Source organism: Drosophila bipectinata, chromosome 2L, assembly GCF_030179905.1.
Source record: "Drosophila bipectinata strain 14024-0381.07 chromosome 2L, DbipHiC1v2, whole genome shotgun sequence".
Lineage (NCBI taxonomy): Eukaryota > Metazoa > Arthropoda > Insecta > Diptera > Drosophilidae > Drosophila > Drosophila bipectinata.
Genome location: NC_091736.1, coordinates 7,015,070 through 7,039,871, shown reverse-complemented (window position 1 = coordinate 7,039,871; position 24,802 = coordinate 7,015,070). Strand labels below are relative to the sequence as shown.

Here is a 24,802-nt window from a genome sequence, read left to right as displayed (position 1 = left end):
AATTTAAAGTTTAAAAGTTTGTCAAAAGATGAAAGCTTATCCTGAAAAGTTTTAAAAAATAGTATATATGTACTACAATTGAAACAAAAAGGATTTTAAACCTATGGTATAATAGAGGTATAAGGTATAAATCTATTAAATTAGTAAATGTTTAACCGGGTAGTAATTTATCTATTTGATAAAAAAACTATTATTTATATGTTTTTAACTGGGTATTCTCTATAATAAAAATACTTACTTACTTATTTTTTTCTTTAAAAAATAATAAACAGTTTGAAGTTGTTTAAACCGAAGTTTGTTTTTATTACGATACTAGAATTGAATTACAGATTGTAACGCAGGTATTCAAAGATTGTGTGGTATGTGCCTTGTGATATGAGGTTGTTTGCAATCGAGAAGGCGATCTCTCAACTTTTCTAATAAACCGAATGTAAACTACGGCTATAATCTCAAGTACAATGCAATTTGTATTAAGAATAGAATGAATATCATTAGCAAACTGTATTCTCTATTACGTTTAAAGACTTTCACAATTCATTAAGGTATTTAAAATATATATTGGCGAATTAATCAAAAGGTATGCTGCAGTTATTAGCTTCCTCATCATCTCTCTCTAGATTTTATTTTTGGAAATATTTTTAAATACCCAAAATTAGTAAAAACACAAATATAGTCCCATCTAACTTATGTGAATTTAAAAACCGCAGCAGGTCCTTTCTTTCCTTCATTTTCTTCTTGTATATTGTGACTAATTAAACGCGACTACACGGAACAGAAACGGGTCACAGCCTAATCTTAGTTGGTTTTGCGCTTGGCCAGTTTAACCTCCTTGGCCCAGACGGTGTTGTTGAGGAACTCGCCCAGCAGATACAGCGACAGTGTAAATCCGATGACGGCGACAAAGAATAGGATGCGTTGGGGCAACTGCAGGACCTCCAGCACTGGGTATACCCACACACCGGAATAGTGCTTCACCACATGGATCCACACCAGGTAGGCGCCCATAAAGGTGGCCAGTCCGGCCAAGCCCTGGCTACGCTTGGGATACGCACGGTACGAGGTGAACAATTCCAGGACGATGAAGACCACAATGTTGGTGTGCAGGACATGGTTTAGCCAGCTATGAAAAGATAAATATTTTATTAAAATAATGTTTTAAAATGTTTTTTTTTGTATCTAGTGGATTCAAAGTTTTTTTGAAGCTTTCTAACAAAAATGTTGTAAGCTTCAACTGCTAATTAGTATGCCAAACACATCGCAGAGAAACGTTTGCAAACATTTTAACAAAAAAAAAAAAATTAAATATGTGCCAACAATTTCAGCTTTTAATTGTCGAAAAAAGCTGAACATTTCTGGATTAGGGCAATGGAATTTCAGGTCACTCATTGCTGACTCCAGAGTTTATGGAGTAACTGCTTTAAGCGCCATAATTTTTTTAATAAGAAAGCATTCTTTAGGTCAAATATTATATAACAAAAACGTAAAAAAAGTGATTTGTTTATTGCCATTTTAAGTTCTTTTAACTAGAAAAATAAATTCTGGGAATACTTTCCTTAGGACTAGATAAACAAAACAAATAAACATTCAGAAATGTTTGTTTTCATTAGATTCGAGCTATTTTTAGATCCAAAATGTCTTATATACCCCCTTTGAACTCCACTCAGAAAAAAAATCAAAAAATTTGAAGATCATCTCACCTAGGGAAGACCGGATCCAGCACCTTGGGGAAGACGAGCTCACGGTCGATGGCGTACAGAGTCCAGAAGGTGACACCGACATTAATGGCCACCGGAAAGGCCAGAGTGGCCATTAACCAGTCCTTGAAACGACGCACAGCCGGTGCCTTCTTGGGAGCCAGCTCATTGGTACCCACAAAATCGTTGACCAGGGAAACGATATAGTACAGGGCCTGTATTATCTGTAAAGGTTGAAGAGGAGACGTGTGTTTCAGATAATGTGGCTGAAGGGTTGTTCTATCGGATACAACTGAAGTGGAAGGAATTAATACACAGTAACAAATGTTTTCAAATACCAATATCTCTTTTAAACTAATAGATTCTTATTGAAGCTTAATTTGAATGCAAAGCACGCGATTCATTTAAGTTTTGGGGAGTGTTTGCTATTTTAAGAACTTAGCAGAAACCTTCTAAATAAAAGTACCTATATACTTTAATTATTTTTATACATTTTTGTAGTAAAATATGCTTTTAAAATGTAACTTATTTCCCGCAAGTTTGGAAGCATGTTTCCACTAATCACTGTCAAAGATTAACGACCCGACCCGTGAGATATTTTATCTCAGTGTGGAATAGATGCGTATAAACCAGTTAGACAAACGAAGCGTGCATAAACGAAGAATAAAAATAACAACAACAACACAGACTGATTTTGAACTTTAAACCCGACAGTTACGTAGTATATGTTCGTGTATCTAATGAGTAAAAGATTACCGCATCCAGGAACGTTAGATATTTGAATTTGCCCCCCCATGGGTGGTGCAGCCGCATCTCTGGCTCGGTGGTGGGAAACTCGACATAGGTATAATCGTAGTATATACCATAGGAGAACTGTACGGCCGCTGTCAGATGGAGCAGCGTTCGTAGTGCTCCATAGACACCCTGGTACACGGAGTTTCCTTTGCGCGGCGATGCCATTTTTTCCCAGATGAAGCTGCTGCTCGGACTCTCGATTGATTTTTCACGGCGGCACCAAAACCAAACCAAAACACAAACAAACCGGTCCCTCGGCCGTTGGAACGTTGAATGGCTATATGTACGGCGAGAAGAGGCTATAGCCACCCCCAAAGTGCCCACGAAACAGTGTGAACAAGTTTCGAGAACCGGGGAATACCAGGTGTGTGGATATGTAGAGAATATTTTCAACACGGGTTGCGCGTTTTTTGAAAATTGAAGAATATTTTTTTTTGGATATTATTATTTTTTATCTCACTCAGCAGGGTTTTATGTGGAACTTTCACAGACAAGTAGAGCGCACTATTTAAAAATTACAATATTTGTGAAAGCTAAAACATGATCTTGCTTAGTTTTTTTTCAAGTTTTCAAGAGTCTTACAGAAATTTATTGAATACAAAAATTACACAAATTTAAGAAAAAAGGAATTGGTGTATTTAAAAATATAGTTTCTTTTGATAGTTAGAGTTTAAATAGATTTTTTCGAAGTGATGGATAAAATTGTACAGAAGAATTAGTGGTTTGGAAATGGCTACAACGTTTAGAGACAACTCTAAACTAGACTCTTTTTATTGTTTGGAAAATATTTTTTTTAATACCTTTTCCTATTTCTCTCAAGTTTTAAAAATTGTACAGAATATTTCCGTTTTCAAAAATAGTCATACATTTTAAAAAACGTTACTTAAAAAGAATTAGTAACGAAAGCGAGATAATTTCAAAGTTACTCATAATAAAAATTTAAATTCACAGAAATGAGTGTAAAAACGAATAGCTTATCATAAAAATATTTTCATATTTTTAAAACAAATTCTTATCTTTTTTAAGCATATATGTATCGACATATATTATATATATATTTCATTTATGTCTCCAATCAGTCTAAAGGTAAAAGTTACCGATAATAAAACTTTTCCGAGCGATTAAGTTATCTGTCTGTATGTCAGCGATCTTAAAGGGTGGGGTAACCTGACTCAACAATCTACAATCGTATATTTCTCAAATTTTCCTTAATAATTTTTGATACACATATATGTATGAATATATATAAATACTCTTGCCGGCTTACCGCACAGATGAATGTCAGGAATTTCCATTTTCCGGCAAAAGGCACTGTATTGGGCATTTCGAGGGGGTAGAAATAGTAGACGCCATAGTTGAACTGCAATACGGCCGTAAAGTGGAGCAACAGTTGCACCGCCTTGTTAAAACCCGGCGAGGTAGAGCCTTTGGTCTTTGACTTTGTCTTGGGCTTGACCATAATGAACCTACTAGTACCAGATCCAGATATGTACTGATTATAGTATAGGCAGAGTCCACTCACTAGCGGCAGTTATATGTGAATGTTTGTATTAATGATAACAGTGGGTAGTCATTAAGAGTGAAGCTTTGTTTTAAAAGCTATAGGATATACTAGGAAGTTTAGAGTTTGGAAAATATATACTCATAATTACTTTCAATTTTAATCTTTGTCGGATCTGTTTGTTGATTAAAACCTGATAATAGTAGAGTATTTTATTTCCTAATTGCATTTCCTTTTTTTCAAGTACCCACTGTATGTATTTTGCGTTCACTTTGAGCCTGATAAGGCCCCCTTATCTATCGCCGTGGTACAAAGTATAGCCACTCGAGAATGAATTGGCAGAAGCTACAAAAAAAAAGCCTGAAATGGGAGCATAATCCGCATCGGAACTGCCCCCTCATCTGCCCCACCACCAGGCACTCCCCTTTAAAGCCCCACTTTCCCTACCCCTGTGCCCTGTGTATGCCACCTAGTAGGATTGTTCTATGAATAGATGCGAATACACGGGCATCATTCATATTTATGAGCCGAGACAAAGGCTCTCAGAAATATGTTGCGCAGCTAATGGCAACTATCGATTCCCACCACCTCCACTGGCCCCCCCACCAGGAGTCATTCGTTTGAAGGTCACGGCAAAAGGCCATCCACCGCCCCCAAAAGTCACCACTAACCTCATTATCGGGATATCATTATCAAGGTATTCTGTTTGTTTTTGTTATTTTTGGGCTTTTGTTACACGTCATTTATCGATTATGCGTTTGGATAATTGATATGTTTGTTGAAATGTCCAGAAATATGTCGTCATAAGACGGGTAGTCCTATATACCCATTGAGAGGCCCACCTTTTAGAGAGGTATGTAGAACATTATATGGCTCATAAAACCATCTGGATTGGTGGGAGTCATAGTCATCATTTGGTAGGCGTTCCAGCTTTTGTATTTTTGGAATTAAACTTATGTAAATTTTTTATGGATATAATATAAGTAACAAAGATTTTTAAAAGATTTAATGGGAAGTTTGGAACAATATAATTTATTTAAAATTACTCTAAAAGATTTAGTTTTACTTTGTCTTTAGATCACTCATTCAATAGTTTCCACCTCAAGGTCGCTTCCTTCTCCCCCAGCACCCAAATTGATTTCAGTTAGCTCCTGCTCATCCTGTTGACTAGGTGCGTCTAAGTCACCCGTCTCCATTTTGGGCACCACTAGGTTCTCGTCCTGCTCCTTGGCATCCAATGCAGCCGCCTCTTCGACAGCAGCTCCCTGTTCGAACATGGGATTATCGAAAGCCCGCCGTTCTCGAACCTCCCCACTCTCGGGATCATAGGCCATAATGCCCAGACGGTCCAGGCCAGATACGGATCCTCCCTCCGTCGCTCCAGCTCCAGCATTATCGAATCTATTGAAAAGCAGATTCCGGCGTATTCTAACGCCCAAGTGATGCCACCGCCAGCGACGGAGATCGTGGATCCACTGGGGAACGCGATTCAAGTAGGGATTCTCGGGCATAAAGTGAGCCAAAATAACCACAGAGACGAATCCAACCAGGACCAAGCAGAACAGAATCATCACAACCGAAGTAAAGCTCACATTGGGATTGTAATGACTTCCAGATACTTGTAAGGATACCTTCTCCTTAGTTGCTGATATGAGACTATGCAGGAACTCAAATCTATTCTCAGTATAACCATTTCGATCTGTAATCACGGCTTGTAGGGCATTCGAAAATCCCTGGTCACTCACAAAGGACACATGGGCCTCCAGATGGTCCTCCATATCGTGTTCCCTGATTAGCTTATTTATTTTAGTCTCCAGGCTCTTTTTATCCGCTTCGATGCAGTGATCCTTGTGTATGGTGAACTTGGCCCCACAAATGAGGCAGCAGGATCCGTAGGGAAGGATCGGGGAATGACAGTGGGGAATTTCACACTTTTCCTCGACATTGTGACACACCGGTTCCACCAAGCGCTGGAAGTTCTTGTGACAGCCACACAATTCACCCCGATAGTATTCCACCTGGACATCCTGCGAGTTGTGGAACAAAAACCGTCCGATATCTTGGGTGAGAAGTTGCTCCAAATAGTACTTTGATATGGAAGATCCAGCCAGGATTAGTTGTCCTAAACGAAGATGCTGCACGTTCTCCAGATCAAAGGCCAGGGGACCATGACCCTTGATTATAACCTGCTCATTGTCACAGGGGATCCTCTCCAGCTCCGGCACATACAAGGCTACTTCTTTGGATTTAATCGTCCAGGTGGCAGGATCATACCATTTGCTGGTCTTTGGTGGCTTCAAATAGGCTTTCTTTTCCTCACTTTCACAGTTGGATTTCGTTTCTTTAGAACCGAAGGTTATTGTGGACTCCTCGGCCAACAGTATGGCCCCATCTTTGGGAAAAACCACACCATCTACGGAGATATCCTCTGGCAGAGGCAGCACTGCAGGATAATGCTCCGGAAAAACAATCAAATCTTCAGCACAAGGCATGTAATCATCCACCCACGAGGAGGGACTGTTGAAGTCCATTCCGCCACTGTACCACTTGGTGGCCCAAGCCACCTGGATCGGGATAAATAGCCAGAGAAACGACCTCATGATGCCTACACAACGGAATTTCAACTGAATTTGTGTGACTTGTCAGGCCATTTCTCTTCAATTGGGGGCGTTAAACGTTCCACAAAAATCTAAATAATTTCCAGATAACAACCCAAATCGATCCAGATGAATGGCACGGCCCGATGTAAACAAAATCACACAGACATGGAGGAAACAAATCTTCCACTAGATTTATCTTTTATTCTTTCGGAATTTTAAATGGTCTTCATTGATGGATAATATTGTTGGGAATTTCTGACCAATATTTTAAGATTAGGAAATCATAAATTGAAAATTTCTGGCCAATAATTTAAGATAAAAAATGTTTTAAATAAAAATTTGGTGAAAAATAGGTTTTATAGAGGATATTGGAGGGAAATTCTACAAACATATTCAAAAGTTTCCCTAAATATGCTTCTAAAATTAAATCTTTCAAACATTTCATTAAACTTTTTATTGTTTCCAGAAAGTTTTAAAAGCAATTGTCTTTTTTTTAATTTTGGCATCACGCGCTTGATAAATGATCACCCAAAAAATAGCACTAATAAATCACCTAAAATCGAACTGATCAACCTAAAAACATCGACGTTTTTTTATAAATATATAGTATATAGTATCTGTTGTACAGATTGTATATGAATGTGAGACTGGAGAACCTACACAGATTTTCCAACATACGTTTCCACAATGCAATTGTTTGTCGGAAAATAGTTGAAGTTTATTTTTTTATTTTGATTGTGCTGATATAAACAATTTTCCCTCCATCCGACTGCTTGACGGAAGCCTTTGGAATGCCTTGAAGAAAGGCAACTAACTAAAAAAAAAAAGAGGAAAACAGCAACAAAAACAATTGAACCGGATGGCACCGAAAAATACTCGTGGCTCTACATAAAAGCAATTTGCCAAAGAATAAATGAAAAAAATATCGAAGCAATTGCAGATCTGTAGATATAAAGCACTTTATGCTCACCAGCCAGATCAAAGTAGTGGAAGGTGGGTGGTAGGAGGTGAGAGGTGGGCAGTGGGCAATGGGCGGTGGGCGGCATTAATCAAGGGCACGCAAGGTCGTGCAATAATAAACCAAAAGTCTTCACTGGAAAAGCCACACGGAAATGGAAATTTTAAGTACATTAATTATTACCAACACATGTTTGTATGTTCTTGTGAGAGGAAAAATTGATTAAAAAAATTGTCATATTTTAAAAAAATGTTCTTTAAAGAATTTTAGTATCTGCGAGATAAATACCATACTTGGATTTTATCCTTTACCATTAATGAAGACATAAATTTTGTAATTTAAAGAGGTCAAGTAGATTTAAGGAAAGTAGTTTACATATTTTTGTTGATCTCATTTTATAATTGCTTTAAATTTTAATGGAGTTTTTCAAGGTAAATTATTATGGTTTTTTTAAAATATGTTTATAGGGCATTACAATAAAATGAAAATAATGTTTATAAGGTGATGGTATTTTTCTCAATAGGTGGTAATAAGGTAATGGGTTTTTATGTGTGTCATATAATTTATTTTTGCATAATTAACATTTTCCTCTGTTTCTTGTTGGAAATTTTCCCAGTTTATAGGTCAAATCTCATCTGGTATTTATTTACCATTCTCTGAATGAAAAATTCGCCTTTCCATGATGACAACCACTTCAAGTTATTTGCTATTGTTTTCATTGGCTTTCAATAGTTGCCAAGTAGCTGCGAGAAAAATGCAATAGCCGATCGATTTTCTAAACAATTTTAACGATATGTAAATGAGTTGTGACGCCTGCCAGTGGCTGGGCCAGAAAACAACCTCAGATCCTCCCAATCCCCTCGTTAAATCACCCAAATGGTGTCTCGAATCAAATCGAAGCCAACTGCCCGGTATGGCATATTTACATTGGCGCCCATAAGATAATCTGGCATTCGTCAGTTCCATAAATTTGCAAGCGAATTCACACACACAAAAAAAAAAATTAAAAATAAAAAAACCGCAAACATCTGAGCAAATAAATATCATACTTGGAGAGAACAATAAAAAAATCGGGAATAATCAGTGAAGAATGAGGGAAGCTGCACACCAAGTGGATGCACTGGACCGACCAGGAAAAGGAAAAGTGCAGTGCAAACGATGGAATTTTTATCTGTATCTATCAGATACTCTCGGTATCTTGCAGTTGTTGAACCCGTGTGGTCGCCGGATTCCCCAACGAGCAGACAACAAATAAACAAACATATGGCAGACATAAATGCGAACACAACAACATACACTGCCATAATAATAAGAATAATTTTCTTCATTTTTTTTTTACATATGTACATATGTCCATATTCCACACTTGAAACCCGCTCCCCAGATATCTGTCCGCAATTCCATCCTTGATTTTAAATTTGTAATAATTCACAATACATATACTTTTGGTGATGCCTTCAATTGGCTTTAACATAAATCCGTCAACTCACCAGCGACCAATAGGCCAGAAATTTAATTTTCTGGGGCAGCGATTCCGGGACGAGGCGACGATTCAGACTGGTCTTTAGCTTGTAGCTACGCTGGATCTCAAAGGAGCTGTAGTAGAGACCGTAGGCGAACTGGCCCAGGGCGCACAGGTGTATGATTGTCACAAAGACACGCGACTTATAGAGCTCCACTTTGGTCATCTTGAAGTTTTGTTTTTCTCACAAAAATCCTGCACGAACAAAAGCCAAGGGATAACACAGAGGGGAATTATAGAAAAATAGACAGTTTTTTGTTATTAAATTAGTGATTTGGCTATATTTTTTAAAAACATATTTCTTTAATTCTTTAAAAATAAATAAGAGATACTTTTTAACACCCTCAACCAACTGAATACTACTATTACTGGTATGTCCTTTTTTTAAATTCACATTTTTCTTTACAAAATGAAGTGATTTTCTTTCTGTGTAGTATAGTAGTACTAAAATAAGTACATAAAAAGACTTTGTCAAGGTGTTTTTCCTCTTGAGGCAAGACACCTCCGTCTCCGTGTTAAGTCAACCCAAAGCGCGCACTAAATTTAAATCAATATTTGCGTCACTGACATAAATATTTAAGGGCCCCTCTTTCCCATTCCTTCAGGCAACTCAGGAAATTCCACAACAAAAACAATAAAATCTAAACCTAAATATCCTCCCGTGGCTTTTGCGTATGTTTATAATTAAATTATGTTCATAATTTGATGGTTTTTTATGGCCATTTAAAGAGAAATTGTTGATTGTTTCACATTTGATTTTTACTCTTTAAACAAATCGGCACACGCACGTATGTTTTTTTTTTATTCCTGATTTTTCTTTACTCAAGAGGATTGACCAATTTTCGATTTTAATTTCGGGTCTTTCCCACCTACTAGAGACTACCGCGGCACAACAGAGCGTATGGAAAACTGGAGTCGTACTGGATATCGCTCATACGCCGCGTTGCCTGCCGTCTTGCTTTTGTGCTTAACGCTTTTTCTTTTGCTTTTTTTTTTGCATTGTACTCGTACTTGTGCTGTTGCTTCTGTTTCGGTTCGGTTTTCGGTTTTTTTTTCAGGTTTCGGTTTTGTGGTGTCGGTTGTGCTCTGTTGTTTCGCTTCAGGTGCGTGCTGCGCATGTCCGGATTCCAGAATTCGCATTCCGGATGCCACATGGCGGATCCGGGCGGATGGGAGCCTCCGTTCTTATGCGTTCCTGATGACCAATCACCTGAATGAATCGACTCTGCAGCCCATTCACTTATTTGTATTGTTGCTTTTGTACAGAAAGGCACAGATTAGAGGCCCCACTGGTCCTGCAATTTTAGATAATTCTGCGTCATGATAAGCATCTTGTGTTATTTTTGGCGAGTACACTTGCTAGTGCGTCAAACCAAAGATAAGAATATTTACCTTAATAGAGTAAAATATAACTAAGAACTACTTGAAGTTTATTTTTAGCTTAAATTAATAGATAAAAGCTTTCGAAAAGATTTCCCTTTAAACGATTTTCCTTCAAAAGATTAACTTCAAACTATTTTAAGTTTTTTTTATAAAAAGTTATAAAACACCACAATAGTCTAAGATGTCAATAAGCTCTCGAAAATAAGGAAATAATCAGAATAATGTTAAAGAACTGATTTTATTATTAAAATACTTAAAACTTCTTTGAAAATGATAATACTTTAGAAATTTAATTGGAATACGCCTCTGTTCAAAGCTAACAAAATACATTTTCTGAATATTACTAAGTCAAAACCAAAATATTATATATTTATTAATATACATATAAATATATAGATATTCCTGTTTAAATTATAAAGACATTTAAACTTCTCCCGCCAAAAAGACCGTTCGAATCATTATACATATAAGCTTTTGGTGGTCACACTGGCTCGTGCGCCAGGGTTGTTAAATTGCTAAATATTTGAAAAATTATTAAATTTTTTATATTTGTGGTCAAAATTAATAAATATTATTTTTAATACACAACTTAAAGCCGTTTAATCTTTAGCCGTCAATATTTTGTCGGTAAAAATATTATAAAATATCGAAAGAAATATCGATATGAATATTTTTATATCAACAACCCTACTGTTTTTGTTTCAAACCGGGGGACATGTCGTAACCCAGTACGACAATAAAGGATCCACAAACATCCAAATTCGCAGTATATGCCTTTCCGGATCAGGTCACGTTGTCCAGTTTGCGTTCGGACTCCAAGTCCCAGTAATGTCGGCAGCTTCGCGGATAACTTTGGGCCTGGCAGTCACCGTTTCCACCGCCATCATAGGTTATGTGCACTATAAACAATCTGCTGACCGGTAAGTGGTTACCCTAAATTTGTAAAAGAAACTATTAGCTATAAATGTTCTTGTAGGTTAAAACTCCACGATGGTGTTCTGCGGGATGTGGAGCGTCAGCAGCGACGGAAACACGAAAACACCTATACGCTGCAGCAACAGATTGACATGACCAAGCAACTGAGGGCCAGGGAGGCTTCCACCTCCAATGTGTCTTCGTCATCCAATACCACAAATGCATCTACCACTCCCCTGCCACCCACCCAAACACCATCACGCAAGAGCATCCAGCTGGAGTCTGATGCCACAAAAGGTGTACTACCAAAGGCGAAGCTTCCTAAAAGCCAGGATCCGCCTCACCAGCTGTCAGGGGCAGGAGAGGAATCCGAAGCACCAGCAGAAGCTATTCCACAGACGGAGGACGAGACAGCCAACGATAATGTCAAGACGAGCACTGAAGATGTCTGATTCTGGGAAAGACTACCCAAAATTTGTAACACAGCTGGAGCTGGAGAATCCCATTTCATCTGAAATGCAAACCCAAATCTAGATCATGGTCTGGCGATTAAAATATTGCATTTGTTATGTCTTTTCTACTTGATTTAGAATTTTAATGATCATGTTATTGGAAAATAAGTTTGAAACAACTACAGAAAATACATCTGCACTAAATATACTAAAATTAAAAGCTTTAAAATAAATATAAAGTTAAAAAATCATTTATAATATAACGGATAATATTTTAAGAAGATATTTTTTAAACATTAATCAATTTATTAAAAATCTAAATGCGTTTAAAAAAATGCAATACATTTCAAAACAATAATTTTTTACCATATTCCGATAAATATTTTTACATAGTCTGGCGTAAATTAAAATTTTGAATTAGTTTTTAAATACACAAAATACACATTAATTGATTTCTTTAATTTATATTGTATATTTTTTAAAAAGTACATAATGTATGCAATATTTTCATAGTTTCACGTGGTCTGATTAGTTTGCCGGCCAAGAACAAACTCTTAAATATTTTAATATTTAAACTACATTTTCCATTTAAAGCTCCAATATGCTTTGTCATCTGTATATAGTATTACTCAATTTTATTATTACGAATGTGTGTTATAAGTAATTACAATTCTAATGGGCGCTCGGTAAAGTATATAGCGGGGGGTTTGTACATAGGTGGTGGTGGAACACCCCACTCCTCCTCTACTCCACTCTTCTCCATAAAAAAAAAGAGATTAATAAAAGGATAAATGAACGTCGAGAATAAAATACACGATACTTGGAGTTGCTTGTCCGTTTCTCTCTCTTTTATCATCCCGTCTTCTGAATTGCCACTGAATCGAAAATCATTCAGGAGATTAGTAACGACCACCACCGCCTCCTCCGCCGCCGCCGCCTCCACCACCACCGCCGCCTCCGCCGCCTCCACCACCGCCGCCGCCGCCACCCTTGCGACGGTCACGATCGTTGCCACGATCATTTCCACCTCCGTAGTTTCCGCCACCAACTCCATCTCCTCGACCATCACGTCGCCGCCAAGGAGAGCGCGATCTGCTGCGGGAACGGCGCGAGCGGGGGGAGCGAGAACGCGATCGGGCGCGGCGACGGCGGGAATACAAATACCGCCGCAGCTCCCGAGAGATAGGCTTCAGGTGCATAAAGTTGCAAAAGCCAGACCGGGTGCACTCGCCCATCTCGTACTGCCGGCAGCATGCCTCGCGGAAATCGGTGACGGGCGACAACTCGGAATATACTGGTCTGCCGCCGAACCAGCGGTTGTTCAAATCATTCGCTGCCTTCTCTGCATCAGCCTCGTTCCGGAACTTGATGTACACATTGCCTACGAGGTGGTCACCCAGATTATCGCAAACATTCATCTCCTCAATTTCGCCATATTTGTCTTCGCACTCGACGAACACATCCTCGAAGAAGTTGTCATAATGCTCCTGCATCTCCTCATCGGAGACATTGGCCACCAAATGCGATCCATCCGCAGACTTGGCCGAATTCTGCGGGTTGACGTACAGATTTTGGAGCAGTACCGTCTGCGAGAAGGTCGGTTTGTTGTGGATCCGAGAGCACCGATCGCCGTGGCGGCAGGCGCCAATCTTAAAGTAAAACGAGCAGTTGACTCTGCCCGCGACACCGGTTAACTCAGTAATTAAGGAAAAACTAACCCATGGGGTGCCCAAAAACCATGCGACTTACTTGTCCTTTTCTGTGCCAAAAATGGAGGCCAAATACTCGGCCATGGTGGCGCAGTTCGGCTAGTTTGCGCGCGTTTAATTGCCAAAGGGCTCAACTTCGCTCCACGCTGTTCGCCTATCAGACGCTTTCGTGCCACAGAATTGCGCTTGCTCTGTCTATTTTTGCCAATTTTCGGCTATTTTTCGTTTTGCCGCACGTAAAAAGCAGCGTCTGGTTGTATTTTGCACAGCGTTGCCAGCTCTAAAACAGGGTTGTCAAGCGCCGCTATCGATAGTAGCTAAGGGTTAGACCCAGGGCTGGAGATATATCGGTGTTCGGGGGGTTATTGAGCAATTATGCTTATATCTCTTATTGTTCTTTTTTATTTTAAGAGTAAATTAAAAAAAAAAAATGCAATTATGTAAGGAAGGAGTGTAGATTTTTTGAAATAAATACAGGGATGTCTAATAAGAGGGATAGATAAGTAAACAAAAAATCGGGATACAAACACTAAACAAGCTTCACGTTTAAAAAATCCTAAACGATTTATAAAAATTAAAAATGAAACAAAATGTCTCTTAAAATGAAAAGAAAACTTGGCGGTTTGACTGAAAACGATCGAAGTTATCGATGTTTTTCCAGAATAAATATCGCAGTAAGCGCTATTTGCAATTTCAACGAGGAGTCTGGTAACACCGTTGTTTGACAGCGATTTTGCTTCTAGAAAAGTCGGCATTTTTTTGCATCTTTACCTGGCTAGGCGCATAGCGTGATTCCACCAGCAGTTAACCGAGATTAAGAGCAATTCTTAACCCTAGTTAGCTTCTCCACCAGCAGATATGGACAAGGTGAGCAAAAACCGTGCGGCCTGGGGGCCGAGACAAAGGAAAACGTGGGCTCTAACCCTTGCGGTCGCTGCAGGTGAACGAACTTAAGGAAAAGGGCAACCAGGCGCTGAACGCCGAGAAGTACGACGAGGCGGTGGCAGCCTACACAGAAGCCATCACACTAGACGGGCAAAACCATGTGCTGTATAGCAACCGTTCCGCGGCCTACGCCAAGGCCGGCAAATTCCAGGAGGCGCTGGAGGATGCAGAAACGACGATCAAATTAAATCCCTCATGGCCGAAAGGTTACTCCCGCAAGGGAGCAGCTGCTGCCGGACTGCAGGACTTTATGAAGGCCTTCGAAGCCTACAACGAGGGTAGGTCACTCCTTAATGAATCATCAAAACTGCATTACCTAACCTCACTTTGGCTATAACTCAGGTCTTAAGTACGATCCTCAGAATGAGATCTTGCTGCGGGGTCGGCAGGATATCACTGCTTCCGTGCTGAACTACATGCAATCGCAGGGCGACTTCCCAATGGACATTGATCCGCAGGCGCGCCCCAGGCGAGCACCTTCTCCACCCCCTTCCAAGCCGGCTCAGCCATCCCAGCCCGCTGAGAAGAGAGTGGAGGACATGACAGAGGAGGAGCGAAAAAAGCACTTTGCCAAAGAGGAGAAGGAGCTGGGCAATGCAGCATACAAGAAAAAGGACTTTGAGACTGCTCTGAAACACTACAATGCTGCCATCTCTCACGATCCCAACGACATTACCTTCTACAACAACATTGCTGCCGTGCACTTCGAACGGAAGGAGTATGAAGAGTGCATAAAGCAGTGCGAGAAGGGTATCGAAGTAGGTCGCGAGAATCGCTCAGACTTCAAGCTGATTGCCAAGTCATTTGCTCGCATCGGCAACACCTACCGCAAGCTGGAGAACTACAAGCAGGCCAAGGTCTACTATGAGAAGGCCATGTCCGAGCATCGCACACCGGAGATCAAAACCTCTCTTAGCGAGGTGGAGGCCAAGATCAAGGAGGAGGAGCGCATGGCGTACATCAATCCAGAGAAGGCCGAGGAGGAGAAGGAAAAGGGCAACGAGTACTTCAAGAAGGGCGACTACAGCACAGCTGTCAAGCACTATTCGGAGGCAATCAAGCGCAATCCTGATGATCCCAAGCTGTACAGTAATCGGGCTGCCTGCTACACTAAGTTGGCCGCCTTTGATCTCGGTCTGAAGGACTGTGAGACCTGCATCAAACTGGATGAAAAATTCATCAAGGGTTACATTCGCAAAGGCAAAATTCTCCAGGGCATGCAGCAGACTTCTAAAGCCCAGTCGGCCTATCAGAAGGCTCTCGAAATCGATGCCAACAATGCGGAGGCCATTGAAGGCTACCGTCAGTGCTCAATGAACTTCCAGCGCAATCCCCAGGAGGTGCTCAAGAATGCCATGTCCGATCCAGAGATTCAACAAATCCTCAAAGACCCGGCAATGCGAATGATCCTCGAACAGATGCAGAACGAGCCCAATGCGGTGAAAGAGTAAGTTAATTATTTTTTAAATTAATTTAAATCCATAGGGCAGTTCGATACTCGAGTGTGGAAATTTTAAGGGGTTCTCCGAAGAAGTTCTAGAACTTTCATGTTCCAAAACAAAAAGGTTATGTAAATCAGGCTTTTTGGGGACTAGTAATAGGGACTTTGAACAAAATTCAAATATTTGAAAAACTTGTTTCAATTATGTTGGTTTTTCTTGAAGTTTGCTTCTGATATATTGACTTATATTTCTTCTAGAAATAGGAACATACCTTATTTTAAAATTTCTACTTTTTTATCTAACCAAAATTGAACCCCAAAAGCATATTACTTTTTATGATTATTATGCCTATTTTAAGATTTCTGGTGTATAGGCGCGCAGCCAGAACCTTATCAACATGTGAATGACAGATACACGAAAGAATATTTGGGAGTTTTGATTGTTTATAATAGAAATATACTTTTTGAAAATAGAACACACCCCTTATCCGCACGAGTACCGGGCTGCAAAGTGGTTGAACTCAATTTTAATTAACGACAAAACCTTACCTTTATTTTGCAGCCATTTGCAGAATCCAGCCATCGCCGATAAGATAATGAAACTGCTGGAATCGGGCATCATTCAGCTACACTAAGCACTCCACTCACACTAACACCCACACTCTCACACACCCACACACACCACACACACACAAAACCATATTGATAAACATTCAGGAGACAAAAAACAAAAAAAAAACGGATACTATGCATTATACAAAAATTTATGGCACTTTAAGCTGGTTAACTAAATATCGTTTTTTCGAAGAAACGGGCCACAATTAATGCTAAAACGTTATTACCTTAGAAATCGCAACGCCTCAACGCCGAACGACGATAAACTACAACTAACTAAAGAATTATTAAAAAAAAAACGAGAATATAAAATCATTGATACATGTCTGCCTAGTTGATTTACGCAGACGGATGGAGTAGGCTCCAACGTCAAGGTCCTTATTTTCTTACTACAATAACTATGCTGTAGCTTAGCTCTAAAATAAGATTTTGAATGTAAAATAAATGAGTCAAAGAATGGTATGAAAGCTTGTTTATCATTTGAATTGCGCGGTAAGTTTTGCAGTTGTCGGTTTTCAACACTAGGCTAACAAATCGGGCGCTTACGTTGTCAGTGTTGCCAAGACTTTGGTTCCAAGCCAAAGTTTGTAAACTTAAAATAATATGCTTAGGATTCTTACAAAATATCTTAATTATAAATTAAAAAAAAATGTTTTCTTTGATATTATCTAAAAAAATATAATATGTATAAATTTATTTACAATTTGTTTAACATTTTTGGAATGCAATGGATTATTTAAGGAAGTAAATTTAGTTGATAGCTTGCCCATTACCACTTTGTTCGTATTGACTTGAATATAGGAAAAAAAAATACAGATTTAAACTCGTTTTATCTAATTGCGCAGTTTATTGAAAGGATTAATTCTATTTGGAAACCAGTTGGCTACCCTGATGCTGGTGCTTACGTCATTCGCCTGGCCTTACGTACTTTTTGGCCCTGGCCAACACAGGAAGCGTCCAGTGCTGGTCAACGCTGGCAGTCAGGCAGCAAGTGGCATGGCAACAACAGCAACAGTACCAGCGCTGTCCAACACCGCACGATTTCTTCCCGAGAAAATGGAAATGGAAACGGTGTGCTGATTGTGATTAACTCCCTTTTTGTCGTCCAAAAGTGCCGTACGAGAATGTTTTAAGCCGCCAACCATTCCGAGACAAAATCGTTAATCTATTTAGTTATTAACTGCATACGAGAATAGCGCAAAAAGCACCAAAATTCATTAAAATCCCGAACCTCAAGCCAACCATTTTTTTGAAACCAGTGTGTCGTAGTGTCCACCGTATTGTGGTGTTGGTGCGTGTGTGCTGCGTGTATGTTCGTATGTGCGTTTTTTATGTGTGTGTGTGTGTGTGCGAAATCGAGAATAGAAAGATGTGCGAGCTATAGGCTATAAGCTATAGCTATAGCTATTTAACACACGCGAATATAATCGAGCGAGTAGCACCCTAGGACCGAAACCGAGAATTATCATAGAAGCATCCCCGTTCATCGTCAGGAATTTCAAATCCGCTAAATCCAAGACCAACAAAAGTAAGTATTTCTCCCAGATTCAGATTCGAATTTCGGATTCAGAGCGCTTGGCAACAGGCCCGAGAAACCCATAGAGAGCGAGCGAGCGGGGGGGTTCAGTGTGGGTGGCGGGTGGCGGGGGACGGGGCGATAGAGAGAGCAGGCAAGCAGGCAAGGCAGGCTAGCAGGCCAAGAGTGAGAGAGAGCCGGGACGCCGAGCGATTACATGGCTCGTTTTGTGTCAAGAGAGCAGTTGGTAGTTGTTGTTGCTATTATTGCTGGTGGGGGATATATGGCCCATATCTATTAACAGATTTGGGAGGATATAGAGGGGAGGCTATAAGGATAAAGTACATTTTAAAAAAGTAATATTTATTCTTAAAAAAAATCTTACCATATTTGGTTTAAAATCTTAATCCCATTTAGGAATATCTTTCTGGCAGGAAATAGAATTTCAAAATTAAATTCTTTCTCAAATAAAATTTTAAATAACTTTTTTTATCTTTATATACAAAATAAAAAGAAACGTAAATAATAAACGATAAGAAGCAGCTTTAATGTTTGTTTTTAAATTCAAAACCATAATATTTTATCAAAAAAAAAAAGCTAAAATTAGAACAAATATCTTGACTTCTTAGTCATTTAAAAAAAAATAATTAGTTATCAATTATAACCTAATTAGTATGAAAGATAGTAGCTAATCCCTAATTATAACCCAAATAATAACTTAATTAATAATCCATTTTTTTAATTTTTAGTGCAACCCTCACCGCTTCACTATTCAACGATGCGGCCGCAAGCGCCCGGATCGCTGGTCGATCCCAACGAGGAGGAGCTACTCCAGGCCCCCTGGTACTGGGGCCGCATCTCCCGTGAGGAGGCCAAGGGCATACTGCACGGCAAGCCCGATGGCAGCTTCCTGGTGCGCGACGCCCTCTCCAAGAAGGGCGAATACACCCTCACCCTGATGAAGGACGGCAGCGAGAAGCTGATCAAGATCAGCCATATAGATCGCAAGTACGGCTTCATAGACACCATGACCTTCAATTCGGTGGTGATGATGATCAACTACTACAAGGAGAACTCGCTGAGCATGTACAACAAGGCGCTGGACATAACGCTGAGTAATCCGATAGTGCGAACCTGCGAGTACGACGACTCCCAGCCGCACGGTGACCTCAAGCTGCTCAGCGACGAGTTCATCCGTGTGTCCAAGATGCTCCAGACCTTGGAACAGACGCTGGAGCAGAAGCGCAACTCGTTCAATGCGATACGCGAGGAGCTGCAGGAGAAGAAGATGCACCAGACCGTCTTCATCAATGCCGAGAAGATGATACGGAATCAGATCAAGCTTAACGAATCCTTCATGAAAACGGCCAACGACTCCAAGTCGGCGGAGGCCGGCGGCGACAATGTCCAGGGTGTTCAGGCTCGGTCCAGTCTCTTGGAGAATCAGCATCGACTGCTCCAGATACTGGAGATCATTGAGAACAAGCTGCAGGCCCTCAACATCTACATGGAGGGCAAGAAGAAGGATGAACTGTTGCTGGAACGCCAGATCAATGCCACCAAGCCGGAGCTTCAGGCTTTGCAGTTTCGGAAGGACAAATTCATTGAGTAAGTGCATCATAGTCTGGAATTTTTAGAATTTCTCGCATGGTTCTGGCTCATTTTACACGCAACCCGCTCGGCTGATCGTTCATTCTTCAGTTGGGGGTTCTTGTCGGCAGCTCGTCTGCCGACCGAAACCGATAATAATGGCATAACACTGTTAGTGGCTATACCCCCTCTGCTGGAACCCCTAGCCATCGCATTAGCCACGCCAGCCGGTCGTCTACGTGCCCGGCTGGCAGTCTAGCTCTATTTCGTTGGAACTTATTCCCAGAAACCACCGATTCCCAACCAGAAACCTATTCTGAAGTCATCCGACCAAATTAAATGTCCATAGATTTTCCTTAAAGACCCTGAGGGATCTAGGTTGGAGCCAAATATGTCAGAAACTTCAAATCTCATGACAAATATTCGTCAAGTAATGCCTCTGTTTGTTTCAATTTTAAAGCTTACTCTAGATATCACTTCGAGTTGTGGGGGGGCAGTGATAAGACCCCCCCTTCTTATAGGAAATTATCTGGATTTTGGTCACCAGAACGAGGAATTGCCAAATATATATTATTATTTGTTGAGTAATATATTTTCAAATATTTGGATAACTTTTATTGGTCGTGGGGAGGGGGCAAGCTTCAAGGTCATTGAAGGAAGATATGCCATAGCTTTCACATCTATAACTATCTACCAATACCTTCTCTTGGATTTTTCTTACAACTTGCCCCTATGCCCCGACGCAATCGACCACATGGGGATGGGTGAGAGACTATCTAAGACCCTGCCTGGCAACAGGGCACCAAACTGGGTTACAAACATTCTTGGAATACGTCATTGTTGGATGGGTTTACTTCTTTGGTTTCTACGGGCTTTCATTATACCTTAAAAAAATCGCAAAAAATCGCAAGTGATAGAGGAAGCGGAATAAAGCCAGCACCGAAGCGAACAGATAAGGTTAGCGCCTTGCCCAAGATAGCCACGCTTATCAGGAGGCATTATGCCGAGTGCTTAATATTTCTATACTTGCCTCAGTCCACAAATATGACTATATACGACTATATATACATACTTTATAGAGTGTGTGGTGGTGAGCTTTTTGGCAAACACACACTTTCTATGCTGCCCCAAGGTTCTTTTTGTAACAAAACTACTGGGAGATATAGTGATAAAGATATATCTTGGTATACCGATTACCGATTAGGCCTTGCTTGGTGATGATGATTCCCAGCCTTAAAGATTGATGATGATATCACACCACTACCGCAAAAAACAAAAAAAAGGTTATCGCTCTTGGGGGATACTTAGTCACGTAGATAGCGCTTGAAAGCTTAGGGTAGCGGTTCTGGTGGCCAGCCAAGTGGCAAGAGAGTAGGTATCGCCACCGAGGTGGGTGATGAGGAAACCTCCGGGTCTAGTCACTCGTAGACCGAACGGCGGCTAACGGCTGGCGGCTCGAACCGATGGAAGCGATCGCATTTAGTTATCTGGTGGGTGGTGGTTTGGGGGGTGGTTAGGGGGGGTGGGTGGATTTCGTCCCCAAATGAAATTGCACGCAGTTGCTTCGGTTATCGGGAGAAATCGAATTTAATGACTGGTTAGCCAGGTAGCCATCTAGTCACCTCTAAGATGCGTCAGTAACCCCAAGGGAAGAGGTCTTGTTGGACACGTCATACTTAATAGAAGTTTCAACTACCTTGCTAGATATCTATATAATATATTTGGACCTCTTTTTTAAAAATAATTAAACAGAGGGCCACGCCTTTCAAGTCACGTACGCCAACCCCCCCCTCAGAATAAAAAATAAAAATAATTGTGAAATAAAGTGAGTTTCAAATCGTAAAGCCAACTTCCTGGCAGCATGTGCTCCTTGTCTCATCTTCTTTTGGACAAATTCCTTTTGTAATTACCACTTCATATCCTTTAAACGACCCTAACTAACCTCCACTTTCAATTATTCCCTTATTCCAGACGTCTGAAGAACCACAATCTGAAGGAGGACGACCTGAAGACGATCCTGGAGATGGGCTTTGTCAAGTGGCTGCGACACCATGAAACGGCTTCCAATCAGCCGCACAGCAACGAGGCGTTGTGGCTACTCAAGGATGCCAAGCGGCGGGATGCCGAAGAGCGGCTTAAGGACGCACCGCCCGGCACTTTCCTCATCCGGGTAAGGGACGCCGGCAACTATGCCCTGTCCATTGCCTGCACGGTGAAGGATACCAATACGGTGCAGCATTGCATCATTTATGAGACAGCCACTGGATATGGATTCGCTGCTCCGTACAACATCTATCCAACGCTGAAGAAGTTGGTGGAGCACTATGCCAACAACTCACTGGAGGAGCACAACGACACGCTGACCACGACGCTGCGCTGGCCGGTGCTGTTCTGGGAGCAAAACTCCCAGCACATTCTGGCCCAGCTGCAGGAGGAGGCGGAGCTGGAGCGAGAGCAGGCGGCCAGCCTGATGCCGCCGCACTTGGGGATGATGGGCAGCAGCAGTGCTCCGATACCGACGAGTCGGTCCAGGACGACGAGTCACGACCAGGTGGATGGTATGGCGGGTAGCCAGGAAACTGATACACCGCCCGCCTCCATTTCGCCCTCGAACTTTAGCACTTCGCAGTAGGATGCCCCCGACCCGCCCCCAATCTCCCCCAGGCCCTCCACCTCAGGCTAGCTATCTTATCTCTCTAACTCTTGCTCCCCCCCCCCCTAACTCTCTATATACATATATCTCTCGATATCTGTACCAGCGAATGCGGTCCAAATGGTAGTTTAGACTGTAAACTATAAAGCTATCTCTGATGATCGAAGAACTATCATTCTTGAAAATCTAATCAGTTTCTGATCAAAATTAAGACATATTACCCATCATAGCCAGTGTTTTTCAAAAAAATTTTCTTTTGAAAAAGATATCGTAAACCTTAAATGCAATATCCGGTTTTGCAGTTTCTATTATTTAGACCGCAATCGCAGTATGTGGATCATAAAATTATTGAAAACTATTTTGTGTGTGATGATATGGATGGCGCTGGCAGTTGAACTGTCCAAAAGTAACAGCGCCCTTCCCCTCAGAATCAGAAGGCTTCGGAAACCGGAAACTAGAATACCGGAAACCGGAAATGGAAAAATGAAACATAACGAGTAACATGTTTTTTTGGGTGATCAATGTTAAATGATGATGGCGGCTTGCTAGAAGCCACCTTGTCAATGAAACGAAACAATTTTTTCTAATTGAGAAAGAAATCTTATTAATTAATTACGATTAATTTTTTATATTCATACACATACACATACACGTATATATGTATATACATATATCTGTGTATATTATATACTTTGTAATAATGCATTTCGCGTGATAATTGATAAGTCAAGCTATCTATCTGTTGTTGTACCAACTCCACACCTGCTCCAACTCCACTCTCCCCCCAAAAGCCCCACATCCCACATCCCTTGCAATTATTGTTATCACGCTGCGCGTTGTCATAAGGGAGGTGGGTTGGTGAGTGGGTGGTAAAGTAGGTGGCTAACAAAGGAGCAGGAGTGTGACTGGAAATCGTGAAGAAATTTTCTGCATTTCTTCAACACAATTTTGTCGTGTTCATGTAAATATTCTAAAAAGAAAGAAAAAAAAATAATCGAAACAAAGGAGCAACCGCATACGTTTTTGCGAAATCAGGTTAAGGTTTTGATAACCGCCCCACACCACCCCCCTCTTAGGCCCCCCACCCCAACCCCTTGCTCTAATATTTGTTGTTATATTATGATTGATTTAATGTAGTTCTAAGTGAAAAAAGAAATACGTACGTTTACTCGATGTGATCAGTTGATTGTTGCTAAAATAGTAATTTTCATTAAATTTTTTTTGTCAATGTTTTTTTTTTTTTCAACAATAAGAGAAAGCCTTAATTTCCATAAAAGAAACACCTCAGATACACAAAAACACACACACACACACAGAGTTTAAACAAAGAAAAAATAAATGTACAAAGGAAATATAAACAAAAAAAAAAAATTAAAAATCAAGAGAACTTCAAACAGCAACAAGCAAAAAAAAAAAACAAAAACAAAGTGCAATCGAAAATATAATAATTAAATTTTTAACATTTGTTAATTTAAACAAGGAAAGAAACAGGAAAAAAAGACAAAAAAGTTGCCCATATATAAACCATTATATACAACAAACAAAAATATATATAACCCCTGCTGCAATAGGCAAAAAAAAAAATCAAGCTGCTTAAGTTCTTTTACAAAACTGATATTTAACATTTATATGTAGGAGTGCATGTTTAACCCACCAGCTTTTTCTTTTTGTGGAAGATACCCTTTCCCAAAATTTACCAAACTAAACTCACTAATAAGTAATATTTAACAGAGTAGTTGTGCAATTTCGAAACTAGCTTGCCGATCATATTATTGTAATCTTTTTTTTTGGGAAAGGGTATCCCCAATGTTTTGCTTCAAATACATAGTTCTCTTGTGCCACCCTAATGTTCTAAGCGAGTTGAAAACTTTTCGTGCTTCCTGTTTGCATTATTCTCCCTAATCGATATCGAATCGATCACACTTACACCCAGACACACACAAAAAACACTGGCGCGTCTTTCAGATATTTCTATAATACCATATATATTTAAATATATATATATATGTATAAAAAAAAAACAAAAAAAAATATTATTCTATACTTTATTGTGTAACTTCTAATTTAATTTATTTACCTGTAACTTGTGTGTTTCATTTTTGCTTAAATTCTATGAGATTTCGGAGGATCTCGTACGTTGTAGTATTTATAAGTTTTAAATATAGTTTGTAATATGCGTTTCAAACATTATAAAAGAAAAGAAAACACAAAGAAACAAAACCAACAAGTAGATGTGTGAAAGATTAAATGTATTCTAAATATGATTGATCCGATATATCAATTATAATTGATAACTGATGATAATGATGTAGATGATGATGATGACTTTTTGCCATACCTAAGTGTTAGATGGAAATATTTGTGAATTTTTTTTCTCGCTTTTCTCTGCTTGGCGTCTGCATTTTTCGGCCCAGGCCCGGAACAAGGAGAATTAAAATAAAAAATAAAATTAAATTTCAATAAAAAACAAAAAAAATAAGAACGAAAACAAAAAAAAAAAAAAATGAAAACAA

At 39.9% G+C, this 24,802-nt stretch overlaps 6 protein-coding genes across 9 annotated transcripts; 3 read left to right on the top strand and 3 right to left on the bottom strand.

Annotated features, from left to right (window-relative positions):
- Positions 1-279: 279 nt before the first annotated feature.
- On the bottom strand, positions 280-9,265 carry LOC108118650 (androgen-induced gene 1 protein). Of its 3 annotated transcripts, none has more exons than XM_017231432.3 (3): positions 9,039-9,265; positions 1,698-1,918; positions 280-1,120 (listed from the first exon to the last, which is right to left on the bottom strand). In XM_017231432.3, exons 1-3 carry the CDS (start codon positions 9,234-9,236, stop codon positions 796-798), a joined length of 744 nt encoding a protein of 247 aa, XP_017086921.1. In that variant the 5' UTR covers positions 9,237-9,265; the 3' UTR covers positions 280-795. The 3 variants fall into 3 exon arrangements, with proteins under 3 accessions (XP_017086921.1, XP_017086922.1, XP_017086920.1); XM_017231433.3 differs by lacking the exon at positions 9,039-9,265 and adding an exon at positions 3,757-3,973; XM_017231431.3 differs by lacking the exon at positions 9,039-9,265 and adding an exon at positions 2,451-2,953.
- On the bottom strand, positions 5,041-6,623 carry Amnionless (amnion associated transmembrane protein). The gene has a single exon (XM_017231429.3). The coding sequence runs from the start codon at positions 6,588-6,590 to the stop codon at positions 5,073-5,075; it is 1,518 nt and encodes a 505-aa protein (XP_017086918.2). The 5' UTR covers positions 6,591-6,623; the 3' UTR covers positions 5,041-5,072.
- A 1,877-nt stretch (positions 9,266-11,142) lies between the features above and the next one.
- Positions 11,143-11,935, top strand: LOC108118616 (uncharacterized). The gene is made up of 2 exons (XM_017231380.2): positions 11,143-11,373; positions 11,430-11,935. Exons 1-2 carry the CDS (start codon positions 11,282-11,284, stop codon positions 11,818-11,820), a joined length of 483 nt encoding a protein of 160 aa, XP_017086869.2. The 5' UTR covers positions 11,143-11,281; the 3' UTR covers positions 11,821-11,935.
- Positions 11,936-12,422: 487 nt separating this feature from the next.
- U2af38 (U2 small nuclear riboprotein auxiliary factor 38) lies at positions 12,423-13,825 on the bottom strand. The gene is made up of 2 exons (XM_017231378.3): positions 13,570-13,825; positions 12,423-13,494 (listed from the first exon to the last, which is right to left on the bottom strand). The coding sequence occupies exons 1-2, from the start codon at positions 13,611-13,613 to the stop codon at positions 12,720-12,722; spliced, it is 819 nt and encodes a 272-aa protein (XP_017086867.3). The 5' UTR covers positions 13,614-13,825; the 3' UTR covers positions 12,423-12,719.
- A 403-nt stretch (positions 13,826-14,228) lies between these two features.
- Stip1 (Stress-induced phosphoprotein 1) lies at positions 14,229-16,997 on the top strand. Its single transcript, XM_017231439.3, has 4 exons — positions 14,229-14,396; positions 14,470-14,752; positions 14,817-15,921; positions 16,478-16,997. The coding sequence occupies exons 1-4, from the start codon at positions 14,388-14,390 to the stop codon at positions 16,548-16,550; spliced, it is 1,470 nt and encodes a 489-aa protein (XP_017086928.2). The 5' UTR covers positions 14,229-14,387; the 3' UTR covers positions 16,551-16,997.
- A 512-nt stretch (positions 16,998-17,509) lies between these two features.
- Pi3K21B (phosphatidylinositol 3-kinase regulatory subunit alpha) lies at positions 17,510-24,802 on the top strand. Of its 2 annotated transcripts, XM_017231436.3 has the most exons (3): positions 17,510-18,058; positions 18,796-19,654; positions 21,608-24,802. In XM_017231436.3, coding segments are annotated over exons 1-3 (1,521 nt in total). In that variant the 5' UTR covers positions 17,510-18,057; the 3' UTR covers positions 22,269-24,802. The 2 variants fall into 2 exon arrangements, with proteins under 2 accessions (XP_017086925.1, XP_070133795.1); XM_070277694.1 differs by lacking the exons at positions 17,510-18,058; positions 18,796-19,654 and adding an exon at positions 21,406-21,538.